Raw genomic sequence first — 20,753 nt, forward strand, 5'->3', positions numbered from 1 at the left:
TGTTAAAAAACTAAAATTTTGATAATGTTTTAAACACTTTAAACACAAAATTTATTGATTTAAATGCAAAAAATGAAATAATATTTTGAAATTGCATAATGTCATCTTGATTGTTGCCTCGATTGTTTTCCTGCTATGCAAAGACAAGTAATCACGTATAGCATAACCACAGTATAGCAATATGTGTGGCATAACATTATAATATACCATAGACATAATATACGACAGTATATATTATGTCTATGTAATATACCGTCTAGGATATTATTTTGTAACATCGCGCGCCTTCAATGTAATTGTCAAATAAACTGTTCAATAAAATTGAAGCTTGATATTGTACAATACAATTGATCGTCTAGGGGCTGGCTAACACAATAGTCAGAACTAGAGCTCGACAAGGCGTTAAACGAACGTGGCGAAAATTATTTCTAGTTGTTGCCGCAAATTGCTTGATGTAGTCGTGACGTCATAGTTGACGAGAATTGACTGGAACTGAGCAATTTAAGGTACGCTTATACGGCAATGCGACGCAGCGCACCGTGTTATTTGTATGTAAAACAACGCAACTGCAGCGCTGCGTCGACGCAACATCTCATTACAAAAACGCTATTTTTGGAACTTCTTCTGTACCAGCGGCGCTCCCACCCACGTTCGTTTAAAGCCTTGTCGCACTTTAGTTCTGTCTATTCTGCTAATAATACGCTCCCTAAGGCCCGATTCGACCAAACTTGAAGTTACACGAGTATAACTATCATGAGAATAATAATTTTACTCCTTTAATTTACTCTAGGGTATTATCGTTTGCATTTTACCAAGTTACTCAAAGAGTATGAAATAAAATGTCAATTATAGTTTACAATGACACCGACCGTGACAGTTGACACCCTGTTGTGCAACTATTCTCAGTTTAATATTTACTCCACCAAAATAGCCCGTGTAAATATTTACTCCCGTGTAATTACCTCATTCTTGGATTAGAAGTTGGAAAAACGCAAAACCAGCTTACTCTTAGATTAGGAGTCAGTTATACTCGAGTAAAATTTTACTCCAGTTTAGTCGAATCCGCCCTAAACGGTAATTCAGCATGCCATATTGACATTTGACAGTATTAGTTGTTGCATGACATGCCGATCGGGAAACGATCATGCGTGCATATCATGTACATAATATTGCAGGACAAAATTGCATCAAAATATATAAATATGTAAACGATATTGCGTGCATGACAGCACGTAACGCATGTCATGCTGCATGTGTGCATAAAGAGAGAAAGAAAAATAATAGTATTCTGAAGCGGGTGATCGATGGGCGAGTAATGTACGCCATACACGCTACCAATTAGTAACATAGAATATCATTGCACGCTACGGTTTATTACCGGAAAGCATAGCCGGAAAGGTATATCTGCGCAGGTAGACCGGAACGTGTGTGGGAATAGACAATAGGCCTGCGAAGTCGACTGCGGGAGCAAATTCTTTCGACAAATATAGACTGTGAAATAAAATGTTTATTACATAATATTTATATTAAAATAAATAGACTAATAATAATTAAGTAAATATACTTAAACAGGCATTGACCATTGAGTATTAATCTACAATATCGACCAATAGATTTTAATAGCTATTTGAAGACGTGCTTCCTTTATGCAATTTTTTTCTTTTCATGTTTCTTCTAGATCTTGATTTAGACCTTCTTACACATCTAGATCTGCTTCTGGTTTTCCTTTTTCTACGCGTCTTGGAGTTGATTTTTCCAATTAATTTTCTTTTTTTGCACCTATTGCAGCACTTCTCGGTAATCTTATTGGCAGGTCTTCGTAGCCGAGCTTTGTGGATCTCGCGAGAATCCCGCGGAAAAACTCTCCATAGTTCTGTTTCAGAATACAGTCCCTGTTCAGAACTATCTATTGTTATGTTCACCTGTTAAAAAATCATAACTTCTGATTAAATAAACTTCTGATAAGATGTAGCCTACATTACTTTGCACAAGCCCTCCCGCCCGCTCACTCCACACAGAAAGACTGAGAATGCAAAATTTTACTTACACTGCTATTAATAATAACAGAATTCTTCGAAACTATGGAAACTTCATCACAGTTGATTTGTTCATCTCTACAATTATTGCTTTGACAGCTCTCCGAACTTATCGACTTTGTAATTTTTGAACCAAACGGATTCATTTAGCACTAGGTACTTAATTTTAACTAGGCCCTCTTTGATACATTATTCTAATTATTTACTTTGCATGAATATTCGCTAAGACTAAAATTCGAAACTTATGTAAAATAAAACACAAATTTTACATGGTAGGCACCTTAGAGTATACATTAGCAAGCTAAATGTATACTCTATGGTAGGCACGGACATAAATTCTTTACATCCGTGATGGTAGGCACAGACTACTAAGCTCTAAGGCTGGCCTCACACAGCCGGAATTTATCAGTGCGCTCCACACACATTCTGATTTTTTCAGATTATGAATTTCATAGATCGATCTGTAAGAATATGAATTTCCGATTATGACATTCCGGCTGTGTGAGGCCAGCTTTAGATGATGTTAGGTTCTATTTACAAACACGTCATGTTTTTTTACTTCCACTGAACTTACGTTATTTAAATTTTGCGCATCAATGCTAAATTATTGTTCACTTGCATAGCTATTCGAACGCAAATGTCATATGACTGACGACATTCAATGGTGCCAACCGTAGAAAATATCTGCCATTTTGAGGCAGCTGATATTTGTTTGATTGGGAATTTTTATAAAATATCCCCCAAACCACCTCAAAATGGGTGCTTCTTTTCTTCCCATTGCCGTTTTTACGGTTTTCTGGGGTGTTATAGGAATCGTGTGCCCATTCTTTGCTCCCAAAGGACCTAACAGAGGGTAAGACATGTCTTCCTTATTTTGGTTGAAATATTGTTTTAGGGGTGTTTATCAATAGTAAATGAGATAAATTTATAATTTCAGAATTATTCAAGTGGTTTTGATGTTAACAGCAGCCACCTGTTGGCTTTTGTAAGTATTATTTTTGTAATTTTTATTTGCCTGTATGTGTAATAAATACTCGATGGATGATGCTAGTTTTGATTATTCGTACCTAGCTTTGCAAATAACATCAAGTAAAAGAAATATGTACATAAACAGTTTATTATGTTCACATATATTGTCATTTAACAAGCAAATTTATCCTGTTTTATATATAACAGCTTGGAATTTTCCTCTTTGAAATTCTATGTGACTCATATTTTACTTCTTACTATATAGTTTATTTTATAATAGTTACAAGTAATCATGATAATAATGTTCTTCTAGACAAACTGCGCAGCCACACTGTCTGCGTCCTGTCAGCTGTGTACTTATATTTTTTAGCTAATTGACATTAATATTTCAATTTGTAATAACTAACATTTTTTTATATTATTCCAGCTGGTTGTGCGCGTACATGGCACAAATGAACCCCCTCATTGGGCCCAGACTTAACAACGAGACTCTCATTTGGATCGCTCGCACTTGGGTAAGATCATTCTTTAACAATTATGAATAAAAAGTTCTCTGCAACGCAAAGAAAGCATCCTAAGGCGCAGCGCAGACAACAGACTATCCGTGACACACTTTTTAGTGTGTGGAAATAGAACCTATGCTAAATAGTAAATACGTCTGTGTAATGTGTATGCTTTTTTCATGAGTTAAAAAGTAAACAGTAACATAAAAAAGTAACAAAAATCCATTGGGATTAGGTATTAAAATAATACTAATCTGGGTGCATGGTAGTGCACATGCCAAGACTAGTAGATCTGCACAATATAAGCAATGCTGCTGTACACATGTAAGACATACAATTATTAGTATTAAGCTTAGGTTACACAATAAGCAAGCTTTTTTTTAAACCAAACTGGTTTTTGTATGGCCCAAATATCTCTAGTTGGCCTGTCCCATTCATTCCAGATTGGATTTTTAATTAATGTTCTTATAGATATAAATTATGATAGACAATAATTGTGCTAATGTGAACAATATATTTTACTATGATAAAAACTATCCTATGTTGTTCCAAGGGACTTAGGTCACAAACACAAAAGCACAGAATCACAGCTGTTGTAATTTTAATATTGGTTTTAAAGTACAATAATTATTCGACAAGGCTTTAATATATGAATATGGCGAGAAAAAGAACTAAATGCTTCTATCATACAAAAACGTCATTTTTGACATGTGTTTGACAGTTCTCCTTTACCAGCAGCGCTCCTGTCAATGTCACCCATGTTCATTTAAAGCCTTGTCGAGCTTTATGGATTAACTTATAGCAGGACAACTAGCGCCACAATCCTGCATATCACTATCAAAGTTTCTGTGATAAACAAAACATACATCTGAAATGATGTCTGTGGGCTCTGTCAAAACTGAGCATCACCTCAATTATATTGTGTAGCCACTTTTTTGTGATTAACTTTTACTAAACATGTTTTTTTTTATTCCAGGGCAATTCCTACACCAAGTGAACATCTGAAAAAATTCAACTATGTTCAAATAGTTAATATAAAAATTATGTTTTAATGTTACTTAATGTTAAATTGTTTAAATAATGTTAACAGCATGTCAAATGTGAGTACTATCTTATCGATAACATGTTTCTATAAAAATTAAAAATACAAGCAAGACCTTTCTGTAAGTATCAAAAGTTTACTATCATTCCAAATGTGCAAGTGCTTTTAAGTATTTAAAACATGTATTAAATTGTAGATATTTATTTAATTAAATCCTATTACTTCAATACTCAATCTTTATTTTTCTCAACAATATGGCTTGGACTAGACAATTTCAGATTAGTGTTGTATAGTGCAATAAGGGTTTACCATGTTGGATACGCGGGAATCGTGGACGGGCATTTCTTGTAAGGTTCAAGGATTTATGCACTTTAGTTTAAGGGGGTAACTAAACCAAAACAGATGTTGTTATACTTAATTCATTTTTGTACTTACTCGATAAAAAGATAAGAAATGTTTCATTTTTTAAGCATAGGTACTACATAATATATTTGCAAGGATCTGTTCTAGCAAAAACACGATATCTTAAAATTTTCAATTTTGTCGACAGAAAAAAATCACTAAGATTAGTCTACATGATTATTTCATTTCTTTTCAAAATGGTGCATTCAACTAAGTCAATATTATAAAACTATTATTGAGGATACTAGCGGATTTTTAAAATGTATATTTATCGAGTACTAATCAAGTAATAATGAAGAAAAAACTAACTTGACGCTAATTTCCGCGTCCTTCTTTTTCACCTGGCTTATGAAAGATGGGCGTAAAGGTGAAGAGAGGACGATGTTTGATTTTTACCTTTATTTGCCCTCTTAATAATTTTAAAGTTTATTTTCAAGTGTGTAAATAAAATCCTCTGCTATGCTACGTAATTTGTATTCTGTGTATGCTACGTTCTGTCTGCGCTGACCCTTACCTGCCGCGCAAAGAGACGAGGTACTTACTTAATATAATTAATGAGGATTTTGACAAAAGCCCCATACATTTTTTGTCAAACTCTTCGTTTCGGACTTCGAAGTTTAATCATCATTAAATGTCTCTGAGGGCGGCAATAATACAGCTTTGTAAAGATTTATGCAGTCATATTTTTATTATTCGTGGCAGCATAGACCAATTATACAGCTAGTAGCATAAGTAAAACCTAAGTATCAAAAACCACCAAGTCTATAAAATATAATTGTGATTTTACGTGGCCTTTTTTGTGTAGACTGTAGATGAGTAGAGTTTGTGTAGTTTGGCCCTGTAAAGATAGGTTGTGTAGACCTTAGCTAAGTTTATGATTTAATAAATTTATGGAAGTGCTAGCCAGTACTCTCGTCTTGGCATAATTTGACACAAATGTTTTTCTAATAAATTCTTTAATTTGTGTTATCTGAAGTCCCAACTACTGCCCGTACCCACTGGCCATTGAACCCTGATAATAATGTTTTACCTTATAAAGATCCCATATTCTATATCTTTCTCTGTCTATTTATTTTACAAACTCTTCTGAATACTTGAAATTACCTATACTTAATATACTTTGCCTTTCGGCAAAAGATGGCGCCAGTTGTAGAAATTCATACGATGTTTTTGTGTCCGGCGCTGCGTGGTGAATCTAAAAAAGAAAATATATTTAGGCCCAACCTACACGTACCACAACCACACGACATTGCAACGACAAAATGTCGTCGAGCAGTGGTTACGTGTGAATGGTGTCACTGCAGCTTTTTGTAGTTGGGTTGTGGTACTGACAAAATGCCGACGTGGTTGCGTTGTCGCCAGTGGTTGCGATGTGGTTACGTACGAACAGCATACGAAAGTCCATGAAACGGAGGCGGGGAAGAGCGCGGACGGCGTGCGCGCACTGTCGTTGCATCGACGCAACGTTGTGGTTGCGATGTGGTCGGTATCACACAAGTAGTCGTAAATGACTGCAAAATGTGGTACCTACATGTGAATGGTCCAGTTCATTAACAATACCATAAACGAAATATATTTACTCCATGACAGTACGAAATATACGCCCGACTACGTGGTGTGGATGTGGTTGTGGTACGTGTGTGTTGGCCCTTATTGTACATACTGCTCACAATAAAAAAAAATTAAAAAATCTTGATTTAATTAAAATATTTTTCGTACAATGCAGCTCAGCTTCCCAACTTTTTTCACGGAGCCCCCTCGCCACAGAATATATATTAGTAGTAGGTACCAACTACCAACAGAATTCCCACTCGTGAAACCCGTTTAAAAAAATAACGACTTAATGCTACGATACTATAAAGTTCAAATTACGACCGCGCAGTGCTAGGTGTCTACAATTATATTTGCCTACATGTGCGCTCTCTTTCTATCGCGTAAGAGGTACCCTTTCTGACGAAATCAAGATTGTCACCTTTTACAAAATAAAATAATAGCTACTAATAGTAAACTTTTTTATAGTAATAATCAAATTTGAGTAACCCAACGTATATTTTTATTAGTTTTATATTCGATTATAGTGTCAGGAATTTTTTATTACTTAAACATAGTAACTTGTGTTTATTTATGTGTAGTATGCGGTTTGTTTGTAACAAATTGGTTTATTTGCTATGTTTGTGTATTTTTTTTTTATCTTTTTTTGTAGTTATTTTAAAGTCTTAAATTACTTTATTGAAATATTTCTTTGACTTTTTTCAATTGTTCATATTTATTAGATTAATAACGATTCTGTCACAGCGGTTAAATCAGTACGTAGATATATGCGACGAAAAAATCTTGCGCGCGCGCGCGCGTCACCGCTCGCTTGTGACTGTGAGTCCCTTGTGATCTGCCCCTTTAAAGGGGTACTTACAGTTCGATACCTAGGCAGGACAGGTATCATCCTGGGAGTTTCTTACGCCGGTTCTTCTGGGCGGGGTAGTTCCCGAACCGGTGTCTACATAGGCCTCATGTAGACACGACGTTCTATAATTAGTGTTAACTTTGTTAACCTACTTAGAAATAAATATTTTTCATTTCATTTCATTTCATCCCAATTTGGTATTATATTCACAAAAGTGGTGATCTGATGAAGGATCCATAAGTAATCGAGGGAACTCCTCAAAATTTATAGGGAAACATGAGGTGACTTCGATTTCGTGAGAAGTATTCTAAGCATATGCTACCAACAAGTAAGATTTTGCACCGAGGTATACCTGGTATACCCTGGTTTGGACTCCTGATTCTTTATAGATACGAGTTTGGGAGTTTCGGCGTTGTTTTAAGAACGGAAAGCATATGCTTCTATGCAAATTACATTCATCATCATCATCACTACCATATTATACCATGCATCGTCCCATGGTTATGACTTATGAGCCTGTAATGACCCTGTTATTGGTACTTTTCAGTCTTTTAGACCGAGACTCGAGTTTGTAAAGCGATAATTTAAAAAAATCTATAAGTACCTACCTAATATTATAAACCTGAAGAGTATGTTTGCTTGAACGCGTTAATCTCAGGAACTACAGGTCACCGATTTAAAAACTTATTTCAGTGTTACATAGCTCATTTATCGAGTACCTACTAGAAGTCCCGCGTGGCTTAGCCCGCGTAAATTACGAATTAAACGGAAACGGTACATTTTCCCATTAAAAATAGCTTTACTTCCTTCACGTGGTCTACTCTATATCTGTGCCAAATATTGCCATAAAAATTGCTCCAGTAGTTCGTGAGATAAACCCTGTCTAATAAACACACCGGCAAAATTAAAGGAACACAACAACATTTTCAATTTTTTTTAAATTGTTCACTGATTTTTATATAAGTATTTATTTATTTACTTACTAATTGATTATTAAAAAATAAATTTTATATAAATTTAGGGCATAAAAACGTGAAAAATAGAAAAAATCAGCAAAAATCAAAAAATTAAGAAAATCTTTGAAATTTCAGTAGTAAGTTTTTAAGATAAATTCTCCATTTTTATTAAATAAATGCCATGTTAAAAGCGTGTAATGCCTTCTATGGATCTCAATTCTATGGACGCACATAAAATTGAAATTACTACCTAAAACTGTGTAAAAGGCACACCATGCAGTTCCAGGATGTCGGTGCTATAGCCCTGTACTGTCAAAGTACCATCATCTATAATCATCAGCTCCATGCGGGCTCCTAATCATATGCAACTCCAAACCATTACGAAGCCTGCATCATAGGCCACTGTTTCCGGTAAGTTTGATGGCCTGTAGCTTTCCTTATGATTTATCCACATTCTTTATCGCCTGTCAATACAATGTACACAGAATTTGCTCCCATCACTGTACAGTACAAGATTTCACTCACTTGCCTAATTTTGATGTTCATGCGCAAATCTTAGCCTGGCTCTTCGGTGTCCTGTCTCAAGTTTTGGTGCCCTTGCTGGCACTTTTGAGTTTAATTGAACTTCTTTGAATCTTCTTCTTACTGTACAATCACTTACACGTTCATCTTGGACCTGTTCAGACAGGTTTCGTATCTGCATAGCAGTTTGAGGTCGATTTCTTAAGTTTTGTTTTTTTACAAAATGGTCATCCTGAACCATTGTTACCCGATATCTGCCTTGTTCTCGTCTCCGAACGTAAGATCCAGTCTCTCTGAAGCGTTGAAAGTTACGATGAACCACGGAAGCCGACACACCTAAGGCCTGACTGACCGAACGGTAGGTGTGACCTTTCTCTATCGTGGTTACAGCTCTAGCTGTCGCAGATGCTGGGAAATCACTAATTTTGTATCTAAGCAATGTATTCTTCCAAAAACCAAACAATCAAATGAGCTGAGCATACCTTGCACCCCGCTAAAACGCCATTCTTATCAGGAACACTTACAACGTCAATAATCGAAAAACACTTATTAGGGCATAATTGCTATAAAAACCTGTCAACTTGCCAGTTTTGTTCAATATTTTATTTCTTGAATGAGCTTAGAAGCTTAGAAGCTATAAAAAAGGCTTTCAGACAGCCCGACCCACTTGAGTTCAAGTTTTGGCCCTTTTTACCTATGTTTCGCTAATTTTGCCAGTGTGTGTATTTCCCCCGTTTTTACAACATTTTCCTGAGTTTCTTCGGTCGTATAGTCTTAGCGTGCTAATATATAGCCTTACTCGATAAATGAGCTATCTAACACTGAAATAAGTTTTAAAATCGGACCTTTAGTTCCTGAGATTAACGCGTTCAAGCAAACATAGGTACTCTTCAGGTTTATAATATTAAGTGTAGATTTTTTTGTTAGTTAAATTATCACTTGACAAACTCAAGTCTCGATCTAAAAGACTATGAAATGTAACAATAACAGGGCCATAATAGGCTCATAATCATGGGACGATGCATGGTATATGGTAGTGATGATGATGATGATAAATGTAATTTGCATAGTAGCATATGCTTTCCATTCTTAAAACAACGCCGAAACTCCCAAACTTGTATCTATAAAGAATCTGGAGTTCTCTCAGCACCTTCCGAACCACGGTATACCAGGTATATTTCGGTGCAAAATCTTCCTTATTGGTAGCATATGCTTAGAATACTTCTCACGAAACCGAAGTCACCACATGTTTCCCTATAAATTTTGAGGAGTTCCCTCGATTACTTATGGATCCTTCATCAGATCACCACTTTTGTGAATATCATACCAAATTGGGATGATACTCCATATGCCAAAAGAAAAATTTTGAAAATCGGTTAACAAACGGCGGAGTAATCGTAAACATAAAAAAACGAACATAACACCTCCCCCATTTTGAAAGTCGGTTAAAATTGTAGCCTATGTGTTATTCTGATGTATAAGCTATATTATTGTAAAGTTTCATTAAAATCCGTTTAGTAGTTTTTGCGCGAAAGAGTAACAAACATCCATACATCTTTGTATGATCTCCGTGATACATCCACACATCCATACATCCATACATCCAAACAAACTTTCGCCTTTATAATATTAGTAGGAAGACTATAGGCTGTATATTAACACGCTAAAACTAATACGACCGAAGAAACTCAGGAAAATGTGAGAAAAACAGGGGAAATATTAGAAATTACGAACTGCTGGAGCAATTTTATGGCAATATTTGGCACAGAAAATAGTAGACCAAGTGAAGGGAGTAGGGACATAAGCTATTTTTAGGGAATATGTACGGTTTCCGTAAAATTCCTAATATACGCGGGCGAAGCCGCGCGGGACATCTAGTAAACTATAATAATACTTACTACTTAAGAGGATACACCAGGGGCCAGAGAAATGAAAAAAAAGTACATGTAATATCTATAGCTGTCGAGCCCTTACCTCAAGCCTGTACCGCAGAACGCGATAGAGACAGACTACAGAAAATCAACGATTCGTTGTCCCCTGATTCCTTCTCCAAAACTTAACCGATTTAAGTACTTTTTTCATTAAAGATTAAGGAAAGGCTTGAGCTGTGTTCCTGTTTTTTTTTTTTTTGTAAAACCTAGCCAAATCTGTTTTCTGAATGTTTGAACACAGCGGCAAATCTGGCCATTTTTTTGGGTTTTTGAACGTTCATATCTTATTTAATAATTAAATTATGAAAAAAGAGAAAACATAGGGACATTGTATTAGTGGCCGTAGATATTCAGGAAAAAAATTATAACTCTACTAGCATTATCCAGGGAGGAAACAGGGGACAGCATTTGTATGGAAAAAAGGGCGGTGTGGACTCCTCTTAAGGTACTTAGTACTTAAGCCAGTTACGAGTGACGGGCACGGGTCCATTTAATTCGGTAAGTATTGCAAAAAAACGCATTTTATAAATATCATATAATATTAATTTCCTTGTTTACAAATTTAATAATAGTAATACAGATACGCGGTTATAAAAATACGATCTACTTTTGTGGTGACCCCTAAAAATCTCACTAAATCTATACTTATATATCCTAAGTTATTATAATTTACATAATAATATAATTTCATTTTTAAGTTTGTAATTAAAAGTAAAAGTTTATGTAAAAAAAGTAAGTATAAAGTTTATTTCTGTACCTACTAGATGACGCCCGTAATTCCGTTGCGACAAATTCGTGTATCGCGCGGGAACCGTCCCTACATTTTTTCAGAATAAAAAGTATCCTATGTCTTTTCCCGGGACTCAAAAGTATCTCCATACCAAATTTCAGCAAAATCTATTCAGAGGTTTGGGCGTAAAGAGGTAACAGACAGACAGATAAACAGACAGACGGACACACTTTCAGACAGACAGACAGACAGAAAAAGGGCCCTTAGTCTACACATTTTTCTAATGTTTAGATCGATAAAAGTTCTACGATGAATGATAATACGATAGAGTTCAAAATATTATACTTAAATGCCGTTACTATAAATTCCAATTGAATCCTGTTACAATATTTATTTTTTGTTTACATTAATTTTTATAAAATATTGTATCACAATAAACATGCAATAAACATAGTGTAGTACAAGGTCAGGTCTCAAAATTATTTTTAAAGCATACTTTTGATTTAAATGTAGGTATAGTGGCTTTGGATGTAAAAGTTCAAATTTTCATAGCAATAGCCAAATGGCAACTACTGAGAAAATCAAGAAGGAATTAAAAGTAAAAACTAACACAATTCGCCTGCGCTTGGTCAAGTTTAACGCTTCACTACTTTTAGCTCTTTTTGTATGATTAGGTATTATTTGAAGGGCTTCTGGCTACCACTTCTGCCGACAATGTCACAAGTATGACTATCTAGGACTAGAAGTATTAACCTACTTAGTTCAGACTTCAGGTAAATCAATAATAGGTGCGCATCTTTACGTACAAGCGATCAATTTCTACCACCGATAGAGTTTAGTGTATTTTTAGACTCGAGGTAAGTAAAACATTGATCCATACTCGAAGGTTATAGATAATACAAACACTCAATTACGAGGAAAACTTTTATATTAGATGATGACTGACACTCCATTGCGCCAAAACTCGTTTATTGCGCGGTAACCGTACATTTTCCGGGATAAAAAGTATCCTATGTCCTTTCCCGGGACTCAAAGTATCTCCATGCCAAATTTCAGCAAAATCGGTTGAGTGGTTTGAGCTTGAAGAGGTAACGGACAGACAGACACACTTTCGCATTTATAATATTAGTAAGTATGTCTATTCGGTCGCAAATATGTGCACATTCCAATGCCGAATTTATTTATAGTATCCTATAGTAAGGTCAAGGACGGGTCATGGAAAATCACACGGAAAATTCAATTAAAATGGAGGACATTGGCCATTCGGGTCGGGCCTACAACTTCGGCCCTAAAGATTTTCTCATTTCTGCCAGCGAATATGAAACTGTTACTTGAATATATCATTGGTGCTTTTGACCCCTTTTGGGGGTACCCAGTGTAGAACGTGGAAAAATGCTTTGGAAATTGTATAGTAAGTAATTAATGAACTCATACTCATTTTGTGGGAAACAAGCGTTTTAAATATTGAAATAAAAATAAATGCATATCTATTAATGAAGTATTTCTCCTATTTTAAATACTTTATCTTTATCCAATATTTTTATTTTAGATTACAAGGTTGCAGAAGCGTGTATATTTCATTAAATAGACAATACATTGTTCTTAATACCAAAATAACATCATGTCAAGTACAACCACGTGTTATGTAAGGACAAAGTCAAATTCTGCCTTCACGCGTACGGATGATTTGGCCGTACGCCAGGATTCTACGCACTGTGGCAGCCAAGGTTAGCTCCAAGTGGTATTCAAATAAAGTCGTTGTGTAATTACTAATTAAAATTTAATTTAAAATGATTCGATTACATTTTTCGTTAATACTAGACGCAATAAAGCAAACAAGCAACAATCACATACAAAAAGTATGTGTTCATTCTTAGTAAGTGGAAATCATTAGTACTTAAGTAAAATATAATTTTTAACAAAGTAATTATTAAGTGGGTATTTAAACTAAATTGTTCCAATTTAAGTCACTAACTGCTTCACGTTATAAATAAGTAATAACGAGTCAAGGTTGAATCAATATCGCGTACCTGTTGAGATACTTACGACTTACGTGTGTTACGGACGAGATTGTGATAATATCTTATCACAGATTACTATGAACTTGATATCAGGATTTTATAATGGAATTTTGGAAGCATCAAATGACTAGGTATATAAATTAAAATAACTGAGTTCTATAAGCTGAAACGTCAAAGTAAAGGACATTAAATTTATGTTTATTTGCTCCGTCTGCCGCACAGTCTGGACTCTTCATTCAGTTAAAAATGTGTGTCACATCAGTCATAGCATTATCATCATCTTCTCAACTACTAAAGTAGATTTGAGCTAAACTATGATATTTTGGACTAGCTAGGCAAATTAACCCTGAATGGGTTAATTTGCCTAGCTAGTCCAAAATATGTCCGTCGTGAACCTGGGTCTTTACTGTTGTCAGAAATACGGAAAATATTGGCGTTATCAATACTTATTTGTAATTTTTGGCTAAAGGACCTAAATAGTCCAAATATGCGTCATATTATAATTTATAAAGGTCATTGATTTTATCTGCGTCTAGGTTGCGAGATAACCTCACGTAGTAAAATTATAAGTAAACGCGACAAATTGCAACAGATGCAAACTGCAAGGCAAACGTTTACCTTTTCCTAAGTAGTACTTATTTAATTTTTTACGCGCATTTCTAATGCACCAAAAATACTGATTAGTGATTAATTATCAAAAGGCTTAAAGAAGTATAGAAGCCTTATATAACCAACTATTAACCATTTAACGTCATTGACGTGTTAGGACTTAGGAGCAAGGACTCTGGAGTCTGGACTAAAAAGGAGAAATCTAAGGCCATACTTTGGCTGGAGAGAGTGCAAAGTCCGATGATAATGATGATGGCGCCTACTTTTTATTATCTTTTTTCTTTCATAGTTCATACTCGTGTTGGTTGGAGCTAGTCATCGGCCTTGTAAGTCTGTACGTACTGCGCGTGCGTTAGGTTATATAACCGCAGCTCGTGACCGATCCGAGCGCCAATATTTTTGAATGACAATGTTGGATATAAAATATTTGGGAAACCGGAAATGGTTCAATATTAAATGCATGGGAGAGTAATTTACGTATGTATTTCAGAATGTAGATACTTACACAATGTTCATTGTACCTTTACTACAGGATAGCCAATTCTAAAAGTAGATACTTACCTAATAATTAAATAAACGATAATAATAGCTATGCTATGTCTTTAAACCTCTACTGGATTAGGTTGATATCTGACCTCTCCTCGGCTTTGGAAGGTCTTTAGTTCAAAGGATTAAGCTGATATAACCAGTAGTTACTACCGGTGAATGTCGTTTCGATTTTGCATATTGTAATTGAGAACCACTTCGATATAGGTGTACTATTGTAGTCTTAAACCAAAACAATATTAAATCAGTTGTCGAGGGGTTACGTAAGTACAATGCGGATGGAGTCTTGGCAGGGCCGCTCAATCGATGCTGACACTGGGTTGCTACGACAATGTCTTACTTACTACAAAAGCAATTAAAACAAACCAACATGCTTAAAATAGCTGAAGCTTTGTGTAATAAATAATAATAGAGGATACTTTGGTCTTTAGAACCTTCCTTTACATTTGTCAGGCTACATATACTACTACCACCATTTTTAAGAGGACCTTAGGAGTTAGGACATTAATTATTGATTATAGGAGGAGTTTCATATATTTAGTTATATTTTTAGATATCAAAAGAAAAAAGAAATGTAAAAATTTGAAAAGGAAGTTATATTTAGACATAGCGGCGCCGGCTGGCATCACTTGGCTACGATTGTTACTTCTAGCAGGTCGCGACCCCGAGCATCTATAGTACTACGACATACTTAATTAATATATCTACTACAATATTTAATAGCAGTAATAATTAATAAGTAAAAAAATATTCAGATAACTATTATAGTATAGTCGAACAAAGTATAATTAAATGTTTCAGAAATCAAGTACATATATAATATAGCTTCAGAGTACGCAAACCAAGCAAGGATCCTGTCATCGCCCAAATCAAATCTAGTATGATCCGCCTCAGCATGAACAACTCAACTCCAGTCTCCACCAATGCTTACCAGTAATCCGTACTTTTATTATGATTTTTCAATAAATTATTAAGTATTTATTACCTTTTTTTCTATAAAATAAGAAGACAAACGCGCAAACAGGTCACCTGATGGAAAGCAACTACCGTCCTTAGTACTACCACGTACGTCCCGTCCGTTACCATCCGTAGTTGCTTTCCATCAGGTGACCCGTTTACGCGTTTGCCTTCTTATTTTATAGAAAAAAAGGTACTTAATAATATATTGGCGCCCCTGCCAAGAGATGAGAACAGTATTCCATATGAGGCCGATCCTGCGCCTTGTAGAGTTGTAGGCGTTGGTCCGGACTGAAATACTTTCTCGCTACCAATCACGACTTAGTTACAACTTACTTATTGGTTGTGAAGATATTTAATAACTAGATGAACTCCGAAGCTTCGTGCTATGAGACAATACTATTGGACGATACACGCAGATCGTCCAATAGTATCGTTTTTAGCGCGATACACTACGCATATGCGGCCGCGGCATAAGGAAGTAAGGATATTCTCTAATCTCCAAGCGCTACGAGTACTGCATTGCGTTTAAAAAATTACATACAACCTTATAATTTTTATACAATTGGTATGTATTTAAATTTTAAAAACATCAGCAACGCAGACGGGTCTCCTAATGGCACGAAGCGACACCAGTAACCAAACCCTGCTGTTCGCAAGGCTATAGCCCATAAAGTTTGAACTTGTATAATTGGTCCGTGGTCCGTATTTTCTAGGAAGAAAAAACGTTACTATATGTGGTACCACGGACCAATTATACACGTAACCAAAAAAAAAACCCTAAGAGCTACAGAAGAGGAAAGCTTATGACACGGAATTTCCGTAGGCTTACGTATAAAATGAACATCCTGCTGACGTCAGGGTGAGTGACTCGAGCGATTCACGGTAGCCACGAGCGCCACGGCTCGATTGTTACGTACCTACACTGTGATGTCACAGCACTGCTACATTTAGCAAGTTCGTGATTTTTATATAACACTACCGCAGTGGCCTGACAACACGATTACTTTATCATAATCAGTTGACAATATTATTTTAAATATTTGCTTTAAGTACTTACTTACTAGTAATTGGGTACTAGTTTCAAGGCTAGACTGAGTACTACAATATAGATAAGTACATTCGCCTATGCCTATATAAACTTTACGAATATGAAATAATATTCGAGCTGAATTGAATAATACCTACCTATCCATTGAGATATAAGTACTTATATCTCAATGTATACCTATCTAGTAAAAATCTGTGATCAGTTTACCGCCACCCGAGGCTCGTTGGTGATGGCAACCCACGGCAACCTTTAATTCTGGGAACGCACTTATATCTCCACTAGCGGCCCTCATTCCATCAGTTGATCTAAATAAAAATATATAGTTTTTTGCTATAGTACCTCATTGAGATGTTGCTACAATTTTCCCCATTAATATTTTTTTTCCCCAAATTGATTATAATAAAGAAAGTATGCTCAAAATAATTGACGAATAAAAAAAATTACAATTAAAATATAATATATTTTATGATTGTACACTATAAAGGGGTCACGTCACGAAAAAGTTTGAAAAACACTGGACTAGTTCGATGACCTTAGATCTGATTGACAAAACCAATCACTAGTCCACTGTCCAACTGAATAAAGTTCTAGGTCTTGGCTCATAGCCACATTCAATAATATTTATTTGCTTATTGGCCAGGGGCTCTTTGATGCTACCTTCAACTCACAAGACTTTTTAGGTTTGGTACAGGCTACCTTGACTTCCTTGAGGCTACCCTACCCTAGGATGAAAGATGGAAAAACCTTTTGTTTTATCCATAGGGTTCCGTAGCCAAATAGCAAAAAAGACTTCCAAAATCCAAAGTGGTAAAATTTGTGTCCCCCCTCTAACTTCTAAAGTAGGGGCATGATAATATGTCTAGTAGGGGCATGACAAGTCTAAAAAAATATATGATGTACATTACTATAAAAACTACCAACGAAAATTGGTTTGAACGAGATCTAGCAAGTAGTTTTTATACTTACGCGTACGTCATAAATGGTAAACATTTAACTTTCTCAACTGAAATATAAAAATAAGATCAAAAACCTTTTAATTTCATAAAAATAAACCTTAATGCTGCTGCGGAACCCTTCATGGGCGAGGCCAACTAGCACTTGGCCGGTTTTTATATTTTTTAACAAAAAAGTATTTAAGTAGGTAGTTAGAATACAAACCACATTGATTTTGACAGAAATGACAATAACTCATTATCAATTAATATGTAATAAAAATGTATTTTTGTTGAAATTTTTGGATGAATTGTAGTATTTTAAATAATGAAAAAATACTACGTTATAATTCATTGCTTTAGGCAGTAAACATTGAAATAAGAAATTTCTTTTGTCTATTTTGTTATATCGAAATTTGGTTCCTACAAGTAAGTACGGTACCTACCTATTCTAACAAAGTCCTACACTCAAATTTTATAAATACTTATACCTGAGATAGAGCTAGGCTTTTATCAGATAGTTCAGTAATAATCATATACTTACCAATTAAAGCTAATAGGAAATAATAGAATACAATACTTATAACCAAAAGCATACACCTACATTGTAGCATAACCTAAGTTATGCGCCTTACCAAAGTTCATGAGTCATTGTAAACCGGTTACTTGTGGCACCAACTGCTGCATGTGAAGAACAAATTTTATGAAGTCCAACTCGCGTCTGGCTTGAACGGGGCAGCCATAGGCTACAACGACCGGTCAACAAGCAGAGCACGGGGTCCCTCTCCTGGTCATTGCACGCGCAGCTACATATCGCAAAGTAAAAGATGAATTTAAGTAGTGAATAATATATCAGCCAGTCTCTAACCACCGTTCCCAATATTCAATCTATCTCTGGTCTGACATACGACTGATCGCAGCTAGCATTGAGTTGACATAAAATATGTATCATGTCTAATTTGAGCTTTTCCTATCTCTAGTAGGGCAAAACCAGAAATAGATCAAATATTGGGAACGGCCGTCAATCAGTTATTAACCATTTTCATAGTCACATGACCAAGCTCAAGTTTTAAGAATAACATGGGAGTTGTGAATATTTTTATTTTAAGTACTTATTATAATATTTTTTTCAATTTTGGAGGATGTCTTCTTGGTTTAGCAAACTAGTGTACCAGATAACAGCAACATTATGTGATTTTGATGATGATTTTAAAACCCAAGGTACTGCAAGCTGATGATGAAAGAACTCGGCTAAGTCAGTGTGTAGGTAACAGTCAGAAATAAAAGAACAAGTTTCTTAACAAGTCTATATTTTAATCACTCGTGTTGCATGAAGTTTTCTTCACAAAAAACTCACACCGAGGAGAAAATTCAGTCCCAAACTTTACTTCGGCTCCAATAACACTTGAAATACACCGAGTGTTACCTACATCATTAGCTTGGACATAGTATCACTGTTTTTCACTATTGTAGCACTCACACTGAAATAGCACAAAGCATCCAAATTACATAATAGCTGCTGTTATCACATGATTTTCACTAAAACTGTGTTACATAATTTTTAGGTTAGAATAATTTTCACACTCCCATTTATAAATTAAGTTTTAACAATATTCAACAAGATTAAAGTAAATTATCTAAGTAATAATTACATCGTAGCAAGATTTTAAATTGGTTTATTATTATAAAACCTTGACCTAATTGGAAGTAGGTTGTTACATAACTGTCAGCTCACTAATATTCTGGAAAAGAACAATTTCAATATTAGTTTATAACACTCAGTTTTTAATGAATAAAAATTATACGAGTATGCAATGATGGGAGTGAGTTTTGTCAGTTATGTAACTACGCTGAATGAATGTTAATAAAACAAAGTTATCGCTGGAATCATCACTTTAACATTTTATTTAACTAAAATAAGTTACTAGGATGTTTTCACGTCTAATAATACATGATTTCAAGAGTGGCAAATGATTTAGAATCATTAAAGTATGGTAACAGTATGCTTACATTAAATTTACAGGAGCTTCTTGATTTCATCATATAAGACGAGCACGAAAGCACCACCGGTGCCTCTGAGCACGTTGGAGAATGCACCCTTGAAGAAGGCGGAGGATCCCTCAGTCTTGGCGATGGTGGCCCAGCAGTGGATGGTGTTCTTGTACAGCATGTCGCTCTTGGCGCGGCCGGACTGCATCATCATGCGCCTACGGACCGTGTCGAAGGGATACGACATGATACCGGCCACGGTGGTGACGGTCTGGGCGATGGCCCAGCTGATGACGATGGGGGTGTTCTTGGGGTCGGGCAGCATACCGCGGGCCGTGTCGTAGAAGCCGAAGTACGACGCGCGGTAGATGATGATACCTTGCACGGACACACCGAATCCTCTGTACAGACCGATCAGGCCATCGGACTTGAAGATCTTGCTGATGCAGTTTCCGAGGCCGGAGAACTCACGTTGGCCTTCGCCTTTGCCGACGTCGGCGGCGAGACGGGTACGGGCGAAGTCGAGCGGGTACACGAAGCACAGCGATGTGGCGCCGGCGGCACCGCCGGACGCGAGGTTTCCGGCGAAGTAACGCCAGAACTGTGTGTTCTTGTCGACGCCGCCGAGGAACACCTGCTTGTACTTGTCTTTGAAGGCGAAGTTCAGGGCCTGGGTGGGGAAGTACCTGATGACGTTGGCGAGGTTACCGCGCCAGAACGACAGGAAACCCTGTTCCCTGGGAATGCGGACGAAGGCGTCGATGATACCTTTGTAGCGCTGATCTTCGGTGATTTGCTTGCTGACGTGCTGCACCTGGAGGAGCAGTTTGACGCGCTCGATGGGAGCCACCGCGGTCTTTGATACGGCGGCTGACACTCCACCGGCGATGAAATCTTTCGCGAACGCGACTGGATCGGCGAGGTTAGACATTTTGTGTTAGGTGGGCCTCGGGGTGCAGAGTACGAAAACTGTGAGTTCACACGCGGGATGGAAAATCACGACACACGTACTCCTGATTGTTGTACCAGGAGATATAGAGTATAATCGTGATCTCGGGAGCACAGGGGTGGGTGTGTGCCTTTTTTGAAATTCGATCGATCACGTTAGCTCACAGTTCTGTCTGGCGGAGCAGCGCAAAAGAAGGAAGGAAGGGAT

General features: G+C 36.3%; 2 protein-coding genes across 2 annotated transcripts; one reads left to right on the top strand and one right to left on the bottom strand.

Moving 5' to 3' along the window:
- Window positions 1-2,701: 2,701 nt before the first annotated feature.
- Window positions 2,702-4,541, top strand: LOC121740539 (V-type proton ATPase subunit e 2-like). The gene is made up of 4 exons (XM_042133278.1): window positions 2,702-2,889; window positions 2,974-3,021; window positions 3,433-3,520; window positions 4,485-4,541. The coding sequence occupies exons 1-4, from the start codon at window positions 2,792-2,794 to the stop codon at window positions 4,503-4,505; spliced, it is 255 nt and encodes an 84-aa protein (XP_041989212.1). The 5' UTR covers window positions 2,702-2,791; the 3' UTR covers window positions 4,506-4,541.
- Window positions 4,542-19,268: 14,727 nt separating this feature from the next.
- Window positions 19,269-20,753, bottom strand: LOC121740504 (ADP,ATP carrier protein). Its single transcript, XM_042133220.1, has 2 exons — window positions 19,619-20,753; window positions 19,269-19,350 (listed from the first exon to the last, which is right to left on the bottom strand). Exon 1 carries the CDS (start codon window positions 20,526-20,528, stop codon window positions 19,626-19,628), a length of 903 nt encoding a protein of 300 aa, XP_041989154.1. The 5' UTR covers window positions 20,529-20,753; the 3' UTR covers window positions 19,269-19,350; window positions 19,619-19,625.

Source organism: Aricia agestis, chromosome 3, assembly GCF_905147365.1.
Source record: "Aricia agestis chromosome 3, ilAriAges1.1, whole genome shotgun sequence".
Lineage (NCBI taxonomy): Eukaryota > Metazoa > Arthropoda > Insecta > Lepidoptera > Lycaenidae > Aricia > Aricia agestis.